The sequence below is a fragment of the Trichomonas vaginalis genome, chromosome V (genome assembly GCF_026262505.1).
Source record: "Trichomonas vaginalis G3 chromosome V, whole genome shotgun sequence".
Lineage (NCBI taxonomy): Eukaryota > Parabasalia > Trichomonadida > Trichomonadidae > Trichomonas > Trichomonas vaginalis.
In genome coordinates, this window is record NC_067207.1 from 16,792,601 (window position 1) to 16,807,990 (window position 15,390).

General features: G+C 33.7%; 10 protein-coding genes and 1 non-coding gene across 11 annotated transcripts; 5 read left to right on the forward strand and 6 right to left on the reverse strand.

Annotated features, from left to right (window-relative positions):
• Positions 1–141: 141 nt before the first annotated feature.
• On the reverse strand, positions 142–903 carry TVAGG3_0350130 (cilium assembly; the record flags this gene model as incomplete). Its single annotated transcript, XM_001320099.1, has 1 exon — positions 221–757. One exon carries the CDS (start codon positions 755–757, stop codon positions 221–223), a length of 537 nt encoding a protein of 178 aa, XP_001320134.1.
• Positions 904–2,226: 1,323 nt separating this feature from the next.
• On the forward strand, positions 2,227–2,610 carry TVAGG3_0350140 (uncharacterized protein; the record flags this gene model as incomplete). Its single annotated transcript, XM_001320100.1, has 1 exon — positions 2,227–2,610. One exon carries the CDS (start codon positions 2,227–2,229, stop codon positions 2,608–2,610), a length of 384 nt encoding a protein of 127 aa, XP_001320135.1.
• Positions 2,611–2,849: 239 nt separating this feature from the next.
• TVAGG3_0350150 (regulation of centriole replication) lies at positions 2,850–3,840 on the reverse strand (the record flags this gene model as incomplete). Its single annotated transcript, XM_001320101.1, has 1 exon — positions 2,886–3,437. One exon carries the CDS (start codon positions 3,435–3,437, stop codon positions 2,886–2,888), a length of 552 nt encoding a protein of 183 aa, XP_001320136.1.
• Positions 3,841–4,263: 423 nt separating this feature from the next.
• Positions 4,264–6,626, reverse strand: TVAGG3_0350160 (biological adhesion protein; the record flags this gene model as incomplete). Its single annotated transcript, XM_001320102.1, has 1 exon — positions 4,800–6,626. One exon carries the CDS (start codon positions 6,624–6,626, stop codon positions 4,800–4,802), a length of 1,827 nt encoding a protein of 608 aa, XP_001320137.1.
• Positions 6,627–6,772: 146 nt separating this feature from the next.
• On the forward strand, positions 6,773–7,867 carry TVAGG3_0350170 (locomotory exploration behavior; the record flags this gene model as incomplete). Its single annotated transcript, XM_001320103.2, has 1 exon — positions 6,778–7,854. The coding sequence occupies one exon, from the start codon at positions 6,778–6,780 to the stop codon at positions 7,852–7,854; it is 1,077 nt and encodes a 358-aa protein (XP_001320138.1).
• A 492-nt stretch (positions 7,868–8,359) lies between these two features.
• TVAGG3_0350180 (protein of unknown function (DUF4639)) lies at positions 8,360–9,386 on the forward strand (the record flags this gene model as incomplete). The annotated part of the gene is made up of 1 exon (XM_001320104.1): positions 8,363–9,370. One exon carries the CDS (start codon positions 8,363–8,365, stop codon positions 9,368–9,370), a length of 1,008 nt encoding a protein of 335 aa, XP_001320139.1.
• Positions 9,387–9,825: 439 nt separating this feature from the next.
• Positions 9,826–10,777, reverse strand: TVAGG3_0350190 (ribosomal protein L5; the record flags this gene model as incomplete). The annotated part of the gene is made up of 1 exon (XM_001320105.2): positions 9,851–10,777. One exon carries the CDS (start codon positions 10,775–10,777, stop codon positions 9,851–9,853), a length of 927 nt encoding a protein of 308 aa, XP_001320140.1.
• A 174-nt stretch (positions 10,778–10,951) lies between these two features.
• TVAGG3_0350200 (cell redox homeostasis) lies at positions 10,952–11,555 on the reverse strand (the record flags this gene model as incomplete). Its single annotated transcript, XM_001320106.2, has 1 exon — positions 11,216–11,539. The coding sequence occupies one exon, from the start codon at positions 11,537–11,539 to the stop codon at positions 11,216–11,218; it is 324 nt and encodes a 107-aa protein (XP_001320141.1).
• Positions 11,556–12,040: 485 nt separating this feature from the next.
• TVAGG3_0350210 (lipid binding) lies at positions 12,041–13,736 on the reverse strand (the record flags this gene model as incomplete). The annotated part of the gene is made up of 1 exon (XM_001320107.1): positions 12,564–13,736. One exon carries the CDS (start codon positions 13,734–13,736, stop codon positions 12,564–12,566), a length of 1,173 nt encoding a protein of 390 aa, XP_001320142.1.
• A 231-nt stretch (positions 13,737–13,967) lies between these two features.
• On the forward strand, positions 13,968–14,040 carry TVAGG3_0350220. The gene has a single exon. It is a non-coding gene; the product is annotated as a tRNA-Thr (tRNA).
• Positions 14,041–14,088: 48 nt separating this feature from the next.
• Positions 14,089–15,352, forward strand: TVAGG3_0350230 (poly(A)-specific ribonuclease protein; the record flags this gene model as incomplete). The annotated part of the gene is made up of 1 exon (XM_001320108.2): positions 14,225–15,331. One exon carries the CDS (start codon positions 14,225–14,227, stop codon positions 15,329–15,331), a length of 1,107 nt encoding a protein of 368 aa, XP_001320143.2.
• Positions 15,353–15,390: the final 38 nt, after the last annotated feature.

A 15,390-nucleotide genomic window follows, 5' to 3' on the forward strand; every position in this document is an offset into this window, starting at 1 on the left:
AAATCCTTGGATTGAACTTCATTAACGACGATATTTGTGATATTTTGATTTTATTTTTTCATAGTTACTCATCATGATAGTATCCTTATAAATTTCATGAAGCATGATGACGAAAATATTTGATCAATCAATACATTCTCTGGAAATTTGATTTTATAAAAAATAAATTTAAATGAAATTAATTGTTTACAACATATATATGAATTATTTTTAACACAACTTAAAACGCAACTTGGAATTGACTAACTCTGCCTAAAATTAAACTGATATTGAGCTTAACTGTTCCAGAACTTTCTGATTTAAGTCTAAATCTATCATTTGGAGTATGTACTAAACCTTGGTTACGAAGATGTGGTGAACCTCCAACAAAGTTCACTTCTAAATCTTCCATAATTGATCCAATTGGCCTCCAAAGGTCAACTGTTATATCATGATTGCCAGGAGATGTTGGTAAATTTGCAAAGCCATAACCGCCCAAGTAAGAGCGTCCTAGAGAGTCGTGTTCCCAAACTTCGAAAGAAATTTTCGGCCAACCTTGAATACCTGTAAATTCGTAATGAATATCTATTGGATGACTCCAAATGCAAGAGTCTGATAAATCTGCTGAATTGTCGGTTTGAGTTTGTCCGTGATCTAATCCACCAAGAAGTTTCCATTGATCACCTGCAACAAGCCAATATCTGCAGAATGATCCATCACGAAATCCTGTGGATCCAATAATTCGTCCAATGAAATATGCATCAGCACTCTGTGTCATAGATAAATTTTTGAAGAATTCCGTTACTAATTTCCATATACTTTTTATTTTCGATTTAATTGGAATATTTGTAATAGGAAACACAAGTATCGTTAAAATTCGTCAATCAGTTTGTAAAATTTTGCTCTCATAAAACTGAATTAGAATATCGAAACCAAACTGCTACACTTTATAATGCCGATCGCCTGAAACATGAAAAATGGGCTCCTGTCGTATTGTTTCTGCCTTTCACATTAAATTAAGTAAGATCATTTAAATTTAGAACGCTCTCATACTCTGTACAATGTGTGTAAGATTTTGAGTGAAAAAACAAAACTTATAAGTGAAACTTTATTAGCATTGATTGACAACAAATGAAACAAATTAGCAATGGAGGAAAATGGCAGAAGTCCATTACATAATGCTATTAAATGTGCTTCAAAAAACGATACTTTGCAGCGATTGATCGAATTGATCCCAAATTTTGCAATAAATATTGTTTATATTATTTAATCTAATAAATATCTGAAAAGAAAACAATCCCTCGTTAATATTTTAATGTATATCATTAATCGTGCCATTTGCAAGGAGAATCTGGACCATTTCTAAATTTTCTCTTATTTTTGCATCATGAAGAGGTGTTTTTCCAGTGTTGAATTTGAGATTGAAATTTACACGATGTTGAATAAGTAGTTGTATAGAAATAGTATTGTTTCTGCCTTCCAAATTGGGAAGAGGTGCTTTACCATCAATGTCTAGAATATTGACTTATGAACCATGAGAAATAAGGATCTGATTCATAAATGTAATTTAATTGATAACTACAATATTTGATCAGAGGTATTTCAACAAATCTCTTTCACCATTTTCTTTTGCATAACGTTTTGCCGTTCATTCTTGATAAGTCATTACGTTAATGTCTAATATGAAGAAGCGCTTGGCATTCCAATTAAAAATTAAAAAAATCACAATTTCAGCAGTGTTTTAGAATGGTGCATAATAGAGTACCGAATTTGCATTATTATCGATCACGCAGCAATTTGCATGATTGGATATAAGAATAACGAATATTTGTTAGTTTGTATGCATGCAGGCATTATGAAGTGCTGTTGTTTCATTTCTATTTTTTGTGTTGATGTCTACACAGAGAAATATAAAATAATAGGCATGAAAAGGAGTGTGGAGATTAGGAGAATAAGTCAAACAGGTGATGATGTCTTGTGTTTTATCACGATAAATATGCCTGGATATTTTGATCCAGGACAAAGACTAATAAATTAGCATTGATATAACAATATCCATAAAGAAAAAATGAAAAATTGTCAATTGACAGTTTTTTCAAAGATTTACATTTTATAAAAATATAGAATTTTGATAAAACCGCTTTCTGACATTTATCCATTTGGAATAAGATCAGTGTCCTCAAAATACATATTTTTATAAAAAGATTTTAATTTGAATTAAAAATAATCGACAAATTAATTTTTTCAATGCTCTGCTTTTTACTGATTGCAGCTCTTTCTATTCGGCAGCCAAAACATGACGAAGGCGATCTTTTAGAGGAAGTTTTAGACGAATTAAAATCACTACGCCAAGAGCTAAAAGAATTACAGGAATCTTTACCAAAAGAAAAATCGGAATTCATACACTTTGGCAAAATTTTAACAGAGCAGGATCTTCCGAAGGCCCCTGTACCAGAACCGGCAGTAAGGCCCCCAGATACAGCTGCAAGGGATATACCACAATCAGATGTTCCAAGCTCCCCCTTACCAAAGCCGGCAGCAAGGCCACCAAATCCAGATGTGGTGGATTCAGCACGGCCAGATGTTCCACCAGCAACTCCATCACCAACGCAGATAGATATTACCCTTTAAACACGGTAAAATGAAATGTTTAGTTTTCAAATGGTTAAGGTATTTTTTTGTTTTGTTTTGTTTTTTGAAAACAACTAAGATTTTTTAGCAGGCAACCTAAAGTTGTTCAACCTCTATTATAATTATAATTTGAAATCAACCTAGAGAAGTTCATTCTCTTTCATATGAAATTATATAATGAATTAATGGAAAGCATCCATCATGCAAAAAATGTGAAAATCAATCTTACAAACAATTTTATAGGGATGAAAACATATATACAAACAAAATATAATCTAATTGTGCTCAATAACAGCACTATTCCTTCTGTGCCCAGCAGGAATCTTTCGAGCAAGATGTGAACTTTCAACTTGCTGAGATTTGAACCTAACTTTCCTTTCAACATTGGGAAATCTTAGCTGTGGTTTCTTTGGACGTATGTAATTGAAGATCTGAAGGACACCAGCAGCTGTTGGACGTTCATCAGGATCTGGCTTCAATATCATATCTAATATAATAGAAATTCTTTTGTCACAAGTAGCAGGGATAGTAATTTTTGCATCGGATATCTGTTGCTTTAACTCATCTTCTGTTGTTGCAGTATAAGGAATCTTTCCAAAAACAAGGCAATAAAAGGTAATTCCAAGTGCCCAAATATCGGCTTTGAATGGATCATGTTTAAGACCTTTAATAATTTCTGGAGAAGAAAATGTTAAAGATCCTCCAAATCTTGTAATCTTCTGATTCTTTTCTGCAGAAACTGCTAATCCAAAATCTGCAATCTTGATTCTATTATATTGGTCAATAAGGAGATTTGATGGCTTGAGATCTCTGTGAGCTATTCCCATTTCGTGACAAGCAAGAAGACCTTCTGTTGCTTGTTTGAGCCATCTAAAGATCAAAGCACTTCAATCTGTTGTCTGGACTTAATGTAGGCAAGAACCCTACCATTTGCACAATAATCAACAATAATAAATAGGTAATCACTGTCACGAAAATACGAATATATGTTAATAACTGAAGGATGATAGATTTTGGACAATGTTGTGATTTCAGCAGTAAATGATGTCATATTTTTGAAGTTGCAAGGTTGCCAACATAACAGATTTTGGCTGCAAAATATTGACGATATTGGAAAGAATAAACCTTATAGACGCACGCGAATCCTCCAAATCCGATCAAATCTTCTAATCTATAGCCTTTTTTATCCAAAGCCTTTGTAACAATATTTAGATCAAGCGTGGGAGGATTCATTTATAAATTGAATGTGTAAAATTTCTCATAAAAAAAATTAAGAAGGCTTCTTATTTGATAGCTTATTTAACATGGTTAAATATTAATTATCATTTTTATCTCTTAAGAATTTTATGAAAAGTGTATTTTACACCACAAAAAATATTTGACATTAAACATTCTAGACAGTAATAGAGCATTGCAAATATAGCGTTTTTGAAATTGATAACGAAATCATTTCTGATTGCAAATTTATTTAATTTACAATAACTATAAATACCGAAAATCAACCGCAAAATTTTCTGAATAAAAACTGTTCTATTTCAGAATTTCAAAAATTCCCAAAATTGAGAGTCTCTCAATTTATTTCCTTGATCAAATCGATCAACGTTATTATTATATTAAAACCTGAATATAATTTGGCAGATTTTTTGTGTGGAGATTTTGGACGTTAATATTATAAAATTATCGTTAATCTTTTTGCTACAATTTCTCCTAAATCATTTGTTTTACTTTTAATTAGATCGTTGAATAACCTCTTTTTACGTAAAATTCAATTGAAATTTTGATATTTCAATGCTTTGATCTTTTTGCCTTACAGAATGAATGACTCACCTAAAAATTGCGACATACAAGTTGAACTATATTGAGATATGAAAATCAATATATTTTATTAACTAATCTCTATATAATTACGAGTTCCAGATAACAATTATCGGAAATTATCAATGTATCTGTCATAATATGATACAAATTGTATATACACTATATGTGCATGTGTTTTATCTGTATTATTTTGTTCCAGAATGTCTTTTGATTGAAATTGTTTTTGAAAAGGATCTAATTACTCTTAAATGGCAAAATAATTGCAAGAGACATACTTATTTAGAAGATTAAAGTAATAATTGAAATAGTGTATTAGGTAATTCGCATACATACAAAGATTTTTTATTTAATAAACAAAAACAGTAAATGATTTATGGCTCTTCAGAATAAGAGTTCATTCTTTGGATCAGAATTTGATTCTTATGCTTTTCTTCCTCATTCATGATTTTCAACTCGATATTTGATTTCTTTAGATCATTTAACTCTTTCTCAATAGCAGACTTCTGTTTTTCAAGCTTATCTTTGCTTTCATTTACTTCTATTAGATTCCTCTTTTGTCTTTCAATCTGTTCATTCAACCCTTCAACAGTTACTTTCTGGTTATTGATAGTTGAATTTTGTTTTTCAAATTGAAGTTGGAGACGTTTTAACTTATTTTGAAGATCGAATATCTCCTTGCTGTATTGGTCTCTGGCTTCATCCAATCTTTCTGTAATTGAGTTTTCTAAACTATCAATATTAAGTTCTAGTTTCACAATTTTAGTCTTTAATGATTCGTTTTCCTTTTTACTTTCATTAATAGTTTGATCTTTAAGCATGTTGTCAGACTTGCAATCATTCAATGACTTCTGAAGGGAGTTAATTTCTCTTTTGAGCGTTTCGTATTTCATATGATAAGTATTGAATTTTTCCGTAAGTTCAAACTTTGTTTGAATTTCATTTTCAAGTTTTTCCTGCATTGAATTAATTGTTTCCTTTAATCTTTGATTTTCTAATGAAATAGATTGATATTTCTGGTCCTTAGAAACATTTTCATGCTTTATGAGATTAATATTTCTTTCATTTTGATCATTGGAAACGTTTAATTCTTCAATCATTTGTTTATGAACAAAAAGTTCATTATTCAAAGACGATTTTGCCTCATTAGCATTAAATAGCTCTAATTCAAGAGATCTGATCTTATTATCCCTTTCAGAAACCAAAAATCTGTAATCTTCTAATTCTGATTTAAGCTGATTAGTAGAAATTCTGAAGTTTGATATTAATTGTTGATTTTTAGCATTGTCTTTCTTCAGATCTTCATTTAATGATTTGAATGTTTTAACTTGAGTTTGTAAAATTGATTTTTCATTTCTTAGTGATGTTAACATTGTTTTGATGCTTTCAATATCTTTGAGCCTGCTTTCATTGATTTCTTTATGTTTCTCTGAGATCTCTTTTTGATTATTCATTAAATTTGGAATAATTTCTTCTTCATAATGATGCTGACATTGAGCTCGAAGTTCCTTTTCTGTATTAAGCTGAGAGCGAAGATTCGATATTTTATCTAGTAAATGCGCAATTAAAAGCTTGGATGTATTGAGTTTAGTTTTAATTTCAGAATTGAAAAGAAGTTTCATCGAATTGATCATTGTGGCTTCTGTAAGTAATTCTGTTTTAATATCTCTTACTTGATTCTTAAGCTTAATTAGTTCAGGATCATAAGGTTTGAATAAACTAATTTGTTGTCCAAGTTTCTCTGTATTTTGTGGTTGGGAGTTAATTTGTTTTAGTGCAAGTTGTGCACGTAATTCGGAAACCTCAGATTGAAGCTTTTTAATTTGAATTTCTTGCGTTTTAATTTGTTTCTTGTAAAATAATTCTTTCTGGTTTTGTTGAGCTGCAGCATCTATAACTTGTTTACCAAGAGATCTTATTTGTTCAGAATCGATATTTTCGGTTGCGTGACGATATTTTTGAAGTTGGGCTGACAATTTCTTAATATGTATTTCACGGTCATTGTTAACTATGTTATTTATAATCTCTCCAACTCTGTTTGTAACGAAACTAAATGAATTTGGACTTGATAACATTTGTTTAACGATTTTATCTGATGCAACTTGAGTTAAAACTTTATTTAGTGATTTATAGAAACTTTTTGAGCGTGATTCATCAAGAGTAATAACTGGTTGTTTCTGTATTGGCTTAGATTCGTTCATTTTAGTTTTTTCTTAAACGTACACTAATTTAATCAACCAATGGGATTTTATTTGATTTTTGAAATATTCTGATGGTGAATATCAAAATCTTAAATATTTATTTCAATGACTAAGAAATTTGCTCTATTTGTGGCACTTTTTGGCGCCAAAAATGGAAAAAACAATTGTCGTCCACGATCAAACTTTTCATGCTGATGATGCATTTGCATGCTTTGTATTCTTGCATACCGAAGAATTTCGCGGTGCAAAAATTATTCGTACAAGAAATCAAGAAATTATCGATAAAGCAGATGCTGTAGCTGATGTCGGCGGTATTTACGATCCAGAGAAGCGCAGATTCGATCATCACCAACTTTCATTCGATTTCAAGTTCCCAGGTTGCGAAATTCCATGCGCAGCAGCTGGTGCTGTTTATTATCACTTCGGAAAGGAAGCAATCAAGAACATCCTTGCAGAAAACAATCGTGATGCTGGAGAGCACCTTGATTACCTCTGGAACGAAATGTATTTCGTTTTTCTTAAAGAAGTTGATGCAATCGACAACGGAGTCAACATGTACCCAACAGATGTCGAGGTTACATACTCTATCAACACAGGTATTTCTAGCAGAATCGCTCTTCTCAATCCTCACTGGAAGACAAAAGATCCAGATCCATACGGCCAATTCATGAAAGCTATTGAATTGATTGGAAAAGAGTTTACAGATAGACTTCTCTTCATGCTTGACTCACAAGTTCCTGCTATGGACGTTGTTAAGCGCGCATATTACGACAGATTTAACGTAGACGAAAGCGGAAAGATTATGATCCTCTCCGAAAGCTGCGGATTCGAGAAACACCTTAAGCGCTTTGAAGAAGAGGAAGAGAACGAAGATAAGCCAAGAGTTCTCTATGTTATTTCCCAAAGAAACGACGGATCATACAACATCAAGGCTGTTGGCACTGGAAAGGGCTTTGAGCTTAGAAAGGCATTACCATTCCCAGGACTTAGAGATGAAGAACTTTCAACTAAATCTGGAATTCCAGGAGCAATTTTCGTTCACAAGTCTGGTTTCCTTGGTGCATACAAGGAATTAGACCAAGCTGTTCAATTCGCAAAGCTTGCTTTGGCCCAACCAACACCAGAAATCCTTCCACCAAAGAAGGAGAAGAAACCAGAAGAGGAAAAGAAGACTGAAGAAGGAGCCAAGCCAGAAGAAGAAAAGAAGGAGGAAGAGAAGAAGGAATAATTCATTCATCCCCATATTTTTTAATAATAAATTATATATCTATTGTTAAATATCTTTTTATTTATGGAACAAAATATCTATATACCGCAGAATTTAAATGTATTGATTTCATCATACTTTTGAAGATAATTTCATTCGAAAGTTTGAAAAGCGCTTTATAAAACTAAGAGGAAGGAAGTATATAATTTTTGATGGGCAATTTTGCATATATTCTTTTAATCAATCCATAATTGTGCAATATTGCTTATCATCTTTGCAATTTTAATGTTGTTTATAGTAATTTCCCAAAATCATATAGTTGATTCAAATTTAATTGAGTCAAAGAGTAAAATGATTTATGACTTACTTGCTGTAATCTTAATTCACATCGATTTGCAATCATTTATTTGCTTTTAGAAAAGATTTAAGTTGATTTTGCAACATTGTAGTCTTCAATATGTCGTTATCACATCTTTCTAACAAATAACGCAATATTTTTGTAAACTTCAGAAATTTAAAAACGAACAATATGGCGCACAGCTCTCGGAAGGATCAGCAGCAACAGCAAATAATTCCCGAGAACTTTTACGACAATTTGCTCGTCAATCAAAATGCATCAACACACATCGTTCATGAAATTTTAGAACAAATTATCACTGAAGGTGCTCAAATCTTACATACAAAATACTTACACTCGCAAATCAAACCATACGCTTCGAGAACCCTCGCAAGAGAACTTGTTATGAATGCTTCTTGGGCATTAGAACCGATTGGTCCAAATGATGTCACAGCAGAACCAGACGAGGATTTAGAAATACCTCCAATTGATGAGTGGGCAGGTGGTGTTCTTCCTGTACGCTCTGCTGATGCTACAGGATTGCGTTCTGCTGTTCCACCTCCAAGAGAACCGAAAGTTCAAACTTCAAACTCAACGAGGCCTCATCCACAAGTTGTCACTCAACAAAGACAGCTCCCACAACAAGAGTCTAAAACAACAACATCGCAAGCAACACATAGAAGCCAAAAAGGAAATACACAAAAAGAAGCTCCACGAAAGAAGCCAAAGCCACAAGTATCAGAAGCAGTCGCTATTACAAGAGCTTTCGAGGAAGCAAAGAAGAAGACCGCTGTATCTATGAAAGCTGTCACTGTAGATTCAGATTTTTCCGTTATTCAGATTACAGAACCGAAAGGACTCCCTCCAGCTCTTATTGTTCCTAAAGTAACTACAAAGCGTGCCCAGCATGTTGAACAGCCTACAACTGGTGGCCGTCAACAAGCAAGAGCCGTTATTCGTAAACCTCAACCACAACAGAAGAGAAGAGTTGTACCTAAACTCGTGGAACCAGATCAGCCTATATTTGATGAAGAAATTGCAGAAGTTTCATACTCAGATAAATTTATTTGCGCTCCTGGTGTTACATTTAAAGATGGAACAGTGGTTAAATCTAGAGCACAACAAGCTAATCCTAACCAGATGACTAGAGCTCAATATGAAGCATATCTTGAGGAAATGAAGAGAGGCGATTCGAATTAGTAGATTATATATTTATTTTAAATCAATGTAAACAAAATGTTCGTATAAGAATATCGTAATATTTATTATTCATCAAATTTTTCATAACATTTTTCTTCTTTTAATGGAAATAGGAACTCATTTCGAATGATATTAACATTGAGATGAAGTTTATTGGTAGAATTTTAGCTGATAGTGGAAATTCTTATTTGAAACTCCTTTAATCTTTCAAGTGATAAAAGAAATACAGTTTGATATTGTTCTATTATGCATAGAATATCTTATTAGCTGTATTTCATGGGTAATTGATCATTTTATCACTAAAATCATTTTGGAAATTTTTTTTTTAACCAAAAGGATCAAATGAACATATTCTAAATAAAGATCAATTCGACAATTGTTGCAAATTTCCCTCATTCAATGTTAAAAAAATCATAATTTTGATCGAAATTTTGAAAAATTAATTTAAAATTTATATAAGAATCAACTTTTATTAAGAATTTACTTGCGTGGTGGAAGGCCAGCAGCAGCAAGGTGCTCGTTGAGGATCTTGCGCTTCTCTTCGAAGGAGAGCTTCTTTGTCTGTGGCTTCTTTGGAGCGTGCTTCTGCTTCATCTCCTCAGCGTGCTTCTTCTTGTCGGCGATGACTGTAGCAGCTGGGTTCTTGCGGATGGCAGCGTGAGCATCCTTGTAGATCTTCTCAAGGTTGTCAGCTGTGATTCCGGCCTTGACGTAGCGGGAGAACTGCTTGTTGTACTTCTCTTCGGACTCCTTCTTGAGCTTGCGCATGTAGTCAGCGACGGCGCCACCGAGTATGTAGTACTGGTTGCCCTTGACGATCTTTTCAGCTGGGACGTCCTTGCGGTCCTTGCCAGCATCCTTGTCCTTCTTGTCGAACTTGCAGGCGAGGCGGCAGACGTTGTGTGGGATGAAGAGACCACCATCGACGGCACCCTTCATGACGGCGAAGACCTTAGCGCCTGTTGTTGTACGAGCAAGACCAACATCGAGGATGACCTTGAATGGGCGTCTGTTCTCTTCATCGTTGAGGTATTCCTCTGTGATCTCTGTCTTGAAGACATCGGCAAGCTTCATCTGTGTGAGGAAGCGGCGAGCAACAAGAAGACCTGTAGCATAAGCAGCTGGGTAGTTGGAGAGACCAAGCTTGATGCCGTACTTTGGAAGTTCTGTGGAGAGAGCCTGGCAGACTGTCTTATCACCTGTGAGTTCAGCAACAACGATCTGAGCAATGACCTTTGTGTTTGTGATACGAGCGACAAGGCGGTACTTGGCAGCACCATACTTTGTCTTGTCTTGTTGGATGAGCTGAGTACGCTGGACGTAATCAGTCTTAGCCTCACGCCGCCTGCGGAACTTTGTTTGGAAGCGGGAGAAGTAGCCAGCATTCTTGACGAGCTTAGCAGACATCTTGCAAAAAAGGAAGGCCAAAACCTCTCAATTCCTGTCAGTTTACAATTTTCAAGTTTACATGGCAAAAAATAAAAATTGTAGAATCGTCTGTTTGGTGAATTAAATAATGCGCATACAAACAAATGTTTGTTTTATATTAAATTTAGCTGGTTTTAAATTCTCAATGATTCATTTGATGAGTTTGAGGGGCATTTTCAATGACAATTTTGTAAAATCCATGATAACCTATGCAAAAGAAGATGGTTTTATAAGGATTCGCAATCAAAGATCATATTCTTGAATCGTTGTTTTGTATTTTAGTCTTTCCTTTAAGTATTTGGCATAGTAATGTATTTCAAGCATGCGATTAACTCCTTAGAATGAAACGAAGCCAATTTAAATGAAAGAAAAATAAATTCAAGAAAATTATATAAATAATACCGTTTTACTTTATTTTTAGATGTACTTCTTGATGAAGTTCTCGACTTCCTGCTTTGTCTTACGATCTCTAGAGACAAAGCGGCCGGCTTCCTTGCCATCCTTGTAGATAAGGAATGATGGGATGCCGAAGACATCGAGTTCCTGGAATAAAGCAATGTTTGGATCACGCTCAACATGGATGAACTTGAATTGCTTGAATTCATCGATGATAGCTGGCATGTGTGGCTTGATTGCCTTGCAATCGCCGCAGGCTTCACCAGAGAACATCAAAACATAGTTGCCATGAGCGACATGAGCTTCAAGACCAGCCTTGTTCAAACCTGTTGGTAACTCTTCCATAAGGATCAGTGAAGTTAAAAAAATTCAAAGGATAAAAGCAGTTTGACTTCACTTGATAATTTGCGATTTTATTTTTATTCGACCAACTTACAATTGCTTAGCTATCGATTGTTCTCATGTATTCTACATGACAAAACATCAATATGCAATTGCATTCAAATATTGGATGCTATTCAAAAATTGAGGGGTTTTTATATGATGTGTTCTCTGTTTATTGTATATAACTGAGGAAATTACTGGGTAAATATCATTTTTTACATGATTTTTTCAAAATTGTAATCTCAAAACTTTACAATTCACTGACATCGTAAAGAAAATTATATTATTGATGATACACTATAAAAAATATCAAATTTTTCTAAATTGGCTGCCCAAAATTTTCAAAAAAAAATCTCAATAATCTTATCTGAAGTGAAACTCTTAATGGATGAATTTAATATTAAAAGATTCAATCATATCGATCAGATAATAAATTTTTATTGTCAATCAATTTCAAACACGCGCCAGTCAACCGATCATGCAGCTAAACTTGCATGATCGGTTCAAATTAAAGTAATTAAAGGCGATATTGAATGAAATTAATCAGTATTTTCATCAATTGTAAATATATCATCTAATTTAAGCTCTTCTTCATGCTCATTGATGCTCTTATCGAAGTAATTTAATCCGTTACTTGATTCTTTTGATGAAGAAGAATATTTTATTATTTTTTGTATAAAATTCGCATTATCTTCATTTTCTTCAATTGAACTTACTCGGCTTTTGTTGGATTGTACTTTCCTAATAATTAAATAAACGATTCCTAAAATCACGATAATCACAATTAAAGTTGAGATTAATGGCCAAAGGTAACGCTCAACGAAAATTGTGCTTTTTGATTTGCGTGTAGATTCGCCCTGAGGGATATTAGTTACTTGTTCTGTTAGCGATGCTGATTGAAAATGATCTAAAGTTTTGGTATGTAAATTAAAAGGATTGATTTTGTTACCGGTTTGAATTAATGTACCAGTGTAGTATCGTATTTTCACAGCCGGTGTTGCATATAAAGTGAACGGAGTTGGATCTGGAACATATGATGTTTTTCGTTATCAATCTCATTAACTATTGATACATAGCTGTATGATACCTCCATATTTGAATAGCTTGGTACATTTTTGCAAATCTGATTCACATATCCTTCCTCTTTTAATTGATGAATGTTAATATTAATCAACTTAGTTTCTGGATCTTTTTCGACCAAACCGATGCTTCCTTTATCATTTTCTACAATCAAATGATCATTGATTGAGGTCCAATTAATATGACCAAATAAAAGAACATCATGACTAGAACCATTCTGAAAAGTGATTCCATTTTTCGCAAAGTTACCATTGATACAACAATTTTGCGAATCAAATTTGGAAATTAAGTTTTTTGTATTGATAATGCATAACCCTCCACCCCCTCTTCCATGTTCAAGGAGCGGTATTTTGTTTGTATCAAAATTCTTGTTTCCAAGATTAGATGTTGCATTGTTCAACTGTATTGCACAAGAAAATAGCTTGATATATTTCGTTCCTAGTGAGTAGATTGCACCTCCAGAGTTCCCTGCTTTATTGTTGAAAAAGCTTGAATTTTCAAAATAAGAATTTGTACTTTCGGTCATGCAAATAGCTCCTCCCATGCAATATGCTGTATTTCCAAGGTATATGCATCCAATATCATAATTTTCCTGGACTGATTCAGATCCATCGCATTGAAAATATATAGCACCTCCATGTTTGAATGCTGTATTATTTATAAAATTCACACTTGATGATAGCATTGTGCAACTATAGCAACAAATTGCTCCACCAAGTAATCCGTAATTATTTTCGAAATTTATTGGATTTCCTTGATTATTAGATGTAATTGTTATCACTGAGTGATCAAGAAACATGGCTCCACCAGATGTAATTGATAAATATTCTCCAAACGCATTATTGTTTTTGAATTCACACTCTCCTTTGATAGTTATACAACAATAATAGAAATTATGTACTTCAAGCTTATCATTGCTTGTTATTTTAATAATTGAGTTCCACTTGTAATCAGTCTTATATGTCAAATATTGATTGGAAATGAAATTTGGCGCTTGATGTTGTGGGACATTGGATTCCTGGCGACTTTCCCCTAATAGAGATCTTTCGGTTATGAATAGTAATGCTGCTATTGCCATTTTCAGTAAATTGGCTTTTTGAATGACACAAAAACATCAAAATTGAGAAGAATTGTAAGAAAATTGAATAGAGATTTCTGATCTGTTGAATGTTTTTAGGATAAAAGAAATAGTGAATTCTAATGGAATTTGAAAAATCTTTTGAATTCGAACTGTGAGAATTTTATCAGAAGGAAGAACGAAAGTGATGGATTTTTATCATAAGATTTGGAAAATTACCCAAATGTAAGAGCTTCTGTAGCCTAGTGGTTATAGCGTTCGCCTAGTAAGCGGAAGGTCGTGGGTCCGAATCCCACCAGAAGCAATTCTTTTTTTTTTCTTTTCCTATATTTTATTTTACTAAACCGTCCTTCATTATTTCAAATCCCAAAATGGAAATATTTGACCGAAAAACCCATCCCAACGATCAACTAAATGATAGTTTTTTTGCTAACAACCCTAATCTTCGAATTCTTGATCTTTCAAACTCAGATTTGTTATTTTTCCCAATGGGAATTCTCACGCTCAAGAAACTAGAAAAAATAGATATTTCAAATACTAAGGTCACAGTATTACCACCCGAAATCGGCGAGTTAGAATTCTTGAAAGAGTTAGCAATTCAAAATACTCCCCTCCTCGAATCTAAGCCATTTTCTATCTTAAAATCTAAGTCACCATCCGAAGTTGCTGCATTTTTCAAGCGAATTACCCTTAAAGATGAGATTCCAAAGTTTCATTTCGAACCTCATAATCCTCAAGAGAGAGTTTTTTCGATTTTGTCGTGGAATATACTTGCAAGCAAGGTAGCAAGAAGAGATTTCTACCCACTTTCTACCGAAAAATGCATGGCCACTTATTATCGTGACACATTAACTGCCCAAATCGTAGACGAAATACATCCTGATATTATTGCACTCCAAGAGTTCGAGGCTCGACAGGCATCAGATTGGAGCAAGCCATTTATAGAAAATGGCTATTGGGTAACTGTTGCACCAAAAGGCCGCTACTACACAAAGAAGCCAGCTGATCAATTATTTGTCCACGGACAAGCTACATTCGTCAATCTCCATAGATTCGATGTTCTTATTTCTCAATTATTTTATCCTCGCGATTCAAAGTTAGTTTCAGCCGATGATACAGACATCAAAGGATGCGACGATGTTGTCCTCATTACTGCTGTTCGAACTCATTCAAAGCCGTCAAAGAATTACATCATTCTTAACGTCCACATGAAGTTCAACGACGCTGAAGTCAGAAAGAGACTCGCTGAGATCATCATGAAGGAAACTCTCAATTTCGCTCATCAACAATTCAAAGTTTTCGGAATTATTGTTGTTGGCGATTTCAATGACAAAACAAACTCTCCAACTCTTCAGAGGTTTTACGATTTCAAGCTGTCAAACATTTACGACGCATTCCATTCTACAGTCAATACGGCGATTTTCCAGAAAGACGATGCAGCAAGAATCGACCATATCTTGATATCAAAGAATATCAAGGTCAAGTCAATTTTGAGTCAAGATACATATGGCCAATTGGCTGAGGCCCATCCTTTCATTCCTTGCTACGGATTTCCTTCTGATCATCTCCCGATCGGAGCTGTAATTGAAATATAAATCATATAAAATGTATTTGGCTTACAAAAAATGATTTTTTTATTCTTTTGGATTTCCGA